At 38.9% G+C, this 7378-nt stretch overlaps 1 protein-coding gene across 1 annotated transcript in view; it reads right to left on the bottom strand.

Moving 5' to 3' along the window:
- Window positions 1-1139: 1139 nt before the first annotated feature.
- The window catches only part of LOC112968785 (lysophosphatidic acid receptor 1-B-like), a 28804-nt gene continuing 22565 nt past the window's right edge, over window positions 1140-7378 (bottom strand). The window contains exons 8-10 of the mRNA XM_026071377.1: window positions 7005-7205; window positions 5661-5898; window positions 1140-3948 (exon numbers count right to left, since the gene is read on the bottom strand). Coding sequence (XP_025927162.1) covers window positions 2585-3553 — 969 coding nt within the window. The 5' untranslated portion in view covers window positions 3554-3948; window positions 5661-5898; window positions 7005-7205 and the 3' untranslated portion in view covers window positions 1140-2584. The remainder of the gene's footprint in view (window positions 3949-5660; window positions 5899-7004; window positions 7206-7378) is intronic.

The raw sequence follows: 7378 nt of genomic DNA, 5'->3' as shown, positions 1-7378 counted from the left end.
CGCCCGCATGGCGCCCGCCGCCCGCGCCAGGCGCGGCCAGCCGAGCGCCCAGCGCCTCCACGCAGGCGCGCTAATCCACCGCCGAGGAGGCGGCATCGAGCAGCCGTTAGGCGGCCTCGCCGCAGGGCGCCATGTTGAGCGCTCGCTCCCCCTCGGCCTCCCCGCCACCAGGCGCAGGGAAACGCCGAAGGAGATCAGTAGAAACGAAACAGCAAAAAGTCTTTTTTAACAACTAATGCATTTCCGGCTGTCCTTTTTTAGTGGCTGCACGTTACATACTTAATTTTTAATACCATAAACATGGATTACCATCTACCGGCCTTGCTTCACCCACTGTTGCTCCAGTCACCCTTCTACCACCCACCTCTGAAAAGAAACCTCACCGTGTAAAGTTGCAGACACACAAAGTAAGAAACTGTCGCCACTCGGAAACATTTATGAGCTAAATAGGCAGGGCCCGGGGAGGGCAATAACATATATTAATGCGATTCACCCGTGCCCACCGAAGGCGAGCTCCAGGCCCGTGTGCCCCCAGCCACCGCCTCTTCCAGCTAAACCAGCACAGCTAGTACTATTGCACTAGTAAGGATAGGACTTGCCTTTACAAATGGTAAAAGAAAAGGCCCAAGATTTATTTGAGAACTGATCAGTTAAGGATTATTTCCTCTTTAAGGATTTATGGATGGATTCCAACTGTTATCTTGTTTTTAACATTACAATCACCATAATAGACAGTGATAATGTTAAATGGCCTGGTTGTTACATATCGCCTTGCCAATATCAATATGGATATGAATAGAAATATACATCATAACCCTCTCAGGATGATCTTTATCATCTGCCCGGTGGCAAATTCTGTTTAATCTCCTGTTTTTAAGTTTAGGTGGAAATATAATTAGAGACAGATGTATAGTTTTAAGCTAATCTTTTCTTGAGGTTGGTGGTGGTCAAGTTAACAGAAAACAATTACAGGAATAGTAGTGCTCAGAAGAAAGAAATGGGCCAGATTTATTTTGTGTGAGTTACATTATCCATTTAAACATTTTAATTGGGTATCACATAGCACCATCCATTTCCTTAAATGAAGTGTCTGAATTTTAATTCAGACCAAAAAAAAAAAATCTCCCAGAATCCTTCAAGGTAAAATAGCACAAAAGAGTTTTTTTATGGTAATAAACATAAAACACCAACCATCTGCTTTGTAAATGTAATGGAACTTACTCATTTGTTACATTAACAGGTGAACCCACTTCTTATATGAAACATTTTCTCATATCCTCTCAAGAACAGATTAATGGAATTTTGTTTTCACTTCACTGAAGCCTTTTGAAATGCTAAAACAATGACAACAAAACATTACACTGGAAATAATCACCGAAAACTCCAACTTGTATTTCAAGGGCTGATGTTGCTTGGATTGTACAGTACACATTATCACATTAATGCAATACTATTGAATAATACTTGAGTATACCTTACAACAAGAAAGACAAGCTACCATCACCAGGGTCTACTCGCTCAAAACTTACACATTTGTAACTGTGCAAGTGCAGGGATAAGAAATTTAAACATTCGGTTTCCTCTAGACGTGTCTCACCCTGTTATTAAAAATAAGCATCCATTTCTACTAAGATATGACAAATTAAGTATTCAGTAGCTAATTTCTTTTTTTCAGATAGGGAGGGGGTGAGACCTTTTCCTTTTACAAAATAGCCAGTCTTCAAATTTTTATTTTGTTTTGCTTTGTATAGGAACCTCCACTGCAGTTTTGATACTGCAAAACTCAAATGAGGTTTTCTTCTAAACTTACAGTAAAAATTTCAAAAGCCACAGACTCAAGTGTGCTTCTGTTTATAAGCAGAAATATTAGGAGTAGTCACAGATATTTCACGAAAACACATAATCCAACTACATACTGCAGTTAAAATTATAACAGTAAAGCAGCATTGAGTACCTCATTAATATAGAAATTGATCAAGCATTCAAAGACCTACAATTTGACTGCTTGTAAATAAAAAATTAAAACATAATTCCCTCCATACTACTAAAAATTTTCTTGCAATTTAACAACAGGCATCTTCCAGAACATTAAAACAGTGCAAAAAAAAAAAAAAAAGATTTAAATCTTAGGAGCAAAGCAAGCACAATAGAGGCATATTTCCAAATACAAAGTAAACATTGCTAATGGATTTATTTTTATCTCAAGGCAAAATAAATCTCCTGCTTCCATTTAGAGGACAGATAAATCAGGCCCATCCACCAGGCAGGTTAATGAAGAAAAGCCACTGTGCTCAGGGGAAACATTTAACCAAATTCATCCAACATTCACAGACCAGAAAAGCCATTGATGTAGGTCAGGAAAGCCTTTTGCCCAGCTCGTTTGCCAGGCTGCCTTACCCAACTGTTCCCAGCCCCGGCGCGTGTGCCTGTTGAGTGCGGAGCTGTGCCCCACCAGGTGCCGAACCATCCCGTGCCCCACAGGAATGGGCCCTGCAGCCAGTGGGGCAAGGGACAGGGGCATTATTTCAGGTATCTCCATGAAGATATCGTGTAAGTAATCCAACGGGCAGCCCTTACGCAACGGCTAGATACTCTTAACGGTGCAGGCATGGATGCGGTTGCCAGAAGGGCACTTCAGAGCCTTGAGTTTAGCCCCCAGTTCTTTGGTCTTCAGTGTATATATTATGGGGTTTCCCAAACAGTTCATGGTTACCAACATAGCTGTGCAATTTCGAAAGATGTAGACACTTGGGTAGAGATCAAGGGGGCACTGATGGTTAGTTGCATCGAACAGGACTCCTGCAAAAAAAGGAGCATAGGAGACCAATGCCAGGAGCCAAATAAAAATGCTAGTTCTGGCAACCTGAATTTCAGCTGATTTGTAGGTGCCAGTAGCTTGTCCACATGCTTTCATTTTGAACTTTCTTCTCCTCAAGATGATAATGATGCTGAGGTAGGTGAACAGAGGTACAATAAAGGCCACCACGCAATTGGGAATGGTGATGAAGATGAGGTAGTCAACACAAAATGGACTGTAGAGGACAGAAAGATTATTTTCCCTGTGCAAGCAGTTCCACCCCATCAATGGCAAGCAGCCGAAAAAGAAAGCAAGGACCCAGTTAATTATAACAGCAGCTAGAGAATGCTTTCTAGAAACCCTGAATCTTGTCCTGATGCTTTCAGCTACAGCCAGGTAGCGTTCAATTCCAATGCTTACCAAGTTATAGATGGTAGATAAAATAGATATAGTATAAAAGGCATAAGGTGCAAGCATATCCTTGGATCCAAAGATCGTACTGTCAGGGTTGGTGATGAACAGCACTGAAATCCAGAAGCCAGAAGAGCTGGTGAAGAGATCAGAAAAAGCCAAATTGAAGAAGAGTACAAGGATAGGCTTGTGCAGATCCTTGGTAGCCATTATGGTGAAGATGACAGTGCAGTTGAAGATCACGGATATTATGTTAATAGTCAGTTGAGGGATGCCCAGTGCAAGTACTAACTGTGAACTCCAGATTTTAGTATGGTTAACAGAGCAGTTTGGGTATCCATTCATGGTGGAAAATCCTACTTCAAACCATTAACAAAGTCTGCTTTACACATCCCGTATTCCGTACAAGACCGTACTCCAACCGCGTTACTGCCACCTTGTTCTCCAGTCGAAAAATGAATCTTGAAACGCATTCTATTGCCACATCATCATAACAGCGGATTAAACTTTAACCACTTGTGTTTTTAAATATTTGGGTTACCAACTCAGGGCACAGCCAATTACTCTTAAGTTGCTAGGATAGCCAAAAGTGGAAAATCTGCTTAATGCTGTACAATTGATCTGCCAAAAGTAACCTTTATCAAGAGCAAAATTTTGCCAGCTCTTGTGAAGATGGATGATTGCATCAGTAGTTAGAAAGACTTTGATGATATTCTAAAAGGGAATGAATGTGAATTCATCTGTAATTTGCAAATACATTAGATAGAAACAAATACAAGAGATTAGAGAGTCAGAAAAGGAGAACAGCAGTTTTTAGAGGGAGGGCAAGGGGGAGTATGTGACTGATGAAACCAAAGAAGAAAAGCACTTTTGTGTCACTAACCTGGACCCCAGTTCAGTGGAGGATTTAAGTATGCACCTAAATTCGGGATGACTCTAGTGACTTCAGTGGAGCTCCTAAAGTGCTCAAGGCCAATACTTGGCTAACCCCGCGCTGCAGCACTGCAGCAGGGCTGCGGGAAGGTGAAGCGGTCTGCCAGCACTGACACACTTGTGCTTTGGCCTACTCTCAGCTCAGAAGTTGTCGGACTACCTAAAATTGCATGTTTTGTCTTTCCCTTGTGTAAATCAGAAGTACCTCCACTGATGCTCTACAAGCTAAAAATATATATATACACATATGTATTTAATGAGAAGTTGAATTAGCTTAATTTTCAAACAAGCAAATGCAGGAAGAGTAACTCAACTCTTTAGTAGATTAATTGGAGTGGGGACTTAGGCTGCCTAAGTAGTTTTGAAAATGCCATTTTGTTTTCTTAATTCTTGGATAAGAATGTAACCAGAAAATGACAGCTGTCTGTACTCATACATTCATTATAGGATAATTTGTGGGTTTTGTTTAAGTTAATGTATAACTTCTACACTAATAAAGCAACATAATATCATCATATCTTTTCTTCCTCTGCCTTTTTAAAGGTAAATAACTTTTGAAAACTAGGTTTAAAATACTGGATACTATTTAGAAAAAAAATGCTCTTTGGACATACATTTAGTGTCTGTCAGCAGAGGGCACTGCTGTAACAAACAATTATACATCTGAAAAGAAACCATATACAGCCATATACAGTGGGGAAAATCGAGATTTTTTAAGAACTGTAACAGGGTGAGCAGTACATCAGAACAGAAATACAAACAGTATCATGGATACTCCTTCTACTCTTAAGTAGCTGCTTTTGTTTTGTAATGCTGGGTCTCCTCTATGTAATCCCACATCTTGTCCTAAAGCCCATAGACAGAGAGACCTCTCCAAGGTGCTCTCACTGCTACCTGGCATCTGCATCTGAGGACCCAATTTTTGCAAGTTTTCGTATAGCAAAATTATCCAGGTAAAGACATGTTACATACAAAATGATTCCAAGTTAATTTGTGATGCATCATATCAAATGCATTTTTACTGTTATCCTAACAAGGGATTTATTTGTATTAGTAACATTTTATTACAATGATATCACAACAGTAATTCAGCTAAGTATATGAACTTGATGCTGTAGTGACTGTTTGGTATTGTTCTACATACAGTGCTGATGTCTCATCATTACAGCAACAATTCCAGCTCTGAAAAGCTGTAAATCTGTGAACTATATGATAGCTCTTCCAGAGTTTACAGTATATGAAATTTGTGCTAAAATGCTAGGCTTAGAAGGAACTTCTCTATATATATATTTTTTCTATTAAAGTTGAGGTTTATGAAAGTATATGTGGGTTAACATGCGATTGCAATTATTATATACTAGAAATACAAGTAAAAGATATTTCAGATGGCCACAAAAAAGGAAGCACAAAAAAAGTTTTTATAGAAATAAGTACTAAGAACTGATTAACCAACTTTGCTGATTTATTAATATCCTATAAACTGTTATTCTCAAATTATGACCAATAAAACATTCTGTACCTCATACAGGCTCATCAGCCACACGTTTGGTGGGAGGTTCCTGCTGAACAAGGACTCTACTATTTTTGTCTCCTTCTCCTTGCCAGCACCACAAGTCAGCGCCTTGTGTTAGTAACAGCGTTTCAGCAGGTAACACACAACACAAACATCATCTGTTAGGAGCAACACAGGACCAAACCACATGCTCTCCTCATCTCTTCCAATTATGTTTTCTACGGTTCTGTGAACCAAGGGAGGGCTGAGGCCGTGATGAACAGCAGATTATTCACAAAATATAAGATTTTTTAAAGTACCCTAGTTACTTAGAAAATTATATCTATGAACTTGGGCTTCAAAGTGCCCTAGATATTCCTGAAAATGCTACTTGAAATTTCTCTAATTTGAAAATTTGGTGTTGAAGAATGAAACACTATATGAGATCAGAACTTAATTAAAAATAATATCAAGTAATATAAATAGTTCTTCATAAAAAGCTTTGTAATCTTAATTCCCTAATATAATTGCATAAAAATTGGCAAAGTGTCCCTAGATTAAAGGAGACATTAATATAATTGTGGAAACTGCTTCTTTAGTATGCTTCAATATACTAAAAACAGATTTGTACTTTCTAACCCTCTGTAAGAAAGTTTTGAGGTCTCGAAAATAGAGGTGAAAAGTGGTTTGAAACTAAAAGTCAGCAAGGTAGGAGATAGACAGCTACTACTTTGCTAGATCTGTTCATGTAACAATCTTGATGCAAAGTGATTTTTATCAACACAATCTGGGAACCTCACAATCTTTCTCATACTTATGCTCACAACTCATCTGTGAGGAAAGAGTGCGTTATCTACATGTTACAAATGGGAAAAGAGCAATCAAATGATTTGCTTAAGGTCCCATAGAAGTCTGGTACAGAAGGGAGCTGAATCTAATCTCTTACATCTCAGGCTAACACTTTAAGCACTGACTGTACCTTGCTGTTGGGAAGTCTTTGATCAATATTTATCTAGATTTCATCCTCTACACCCCTTTTCTGGTATTATAATTATTTTTATATTTCTTTATCTGACTGTCCAAATTGCTATTGTTTTGATATTTGTCTTAATTGAGAGACAGCATTACTTTATTTTGTGTAAACAATTTTTCAGCAGTAAAATACTTTTCTCATCTACATCTCCTTTTGCCATAGAATCTTGGAGTTTAGTATTAATACTCCTCAGATTACCCCTGTGGAGAAGACAATAATCACTGAACTTGTTGAGCAGACTGAGAAAGCTGAATTTTTAATGACCATCATTTCAAGTGGCTGTTCTTGAGAATTTAACTTCACACAATTCAACTTGCATTTTCAGAAATGCTGCATACCTGCAGCTCTCAGAATTCAGCAGGAATCACAGTGTTTAGCAGCTCTCACAATAACAGGCCCCAGCTGTGACATGCCAAAGTTGATTTCAAAACAGGAAATTAAGTCCAGGAGCTGAGACTCTTCGTTCTGTGCAGTAACCCTTGGACAGCATACACTTTTACCTTAGCATGATGCAATAGCAATTCTTTATGTCCTCTGTGCTGAAAACACATAAAAAAAATCTCAGGTTACTCCTGAAACTACAGGGGAAAATGGTGCATCTGTATAAAGAAGATAACTCTATAGCACAACCGAGCCACAGATGATCCAGTGTTATCCTCAAAGTTGTGTACATGCACTATACGTATGAGAAAAAGAGGGCACCGGAAGGGTA

Source organism: Apteryx rowi, unplaced genomic scaffold (genome assembly GCF_003343035.1).
Source record: "Apteryx rowi isolate R43461 unplaced genomic scaffold, aptRow1 scaffold_324, whole genome shotgun sequence".
Lineage (NCBI taxonomy): Eukaryota > Metazoa > Chordata > Aves > Apterygiformes > Apterygidae > Apteryx > Apteryx rowi.
The sequence above is the reverse complement of the archived record's forward strand: the minus strand, read 5'-3'. Positions and strand labels throughout refer to the sequence as shown.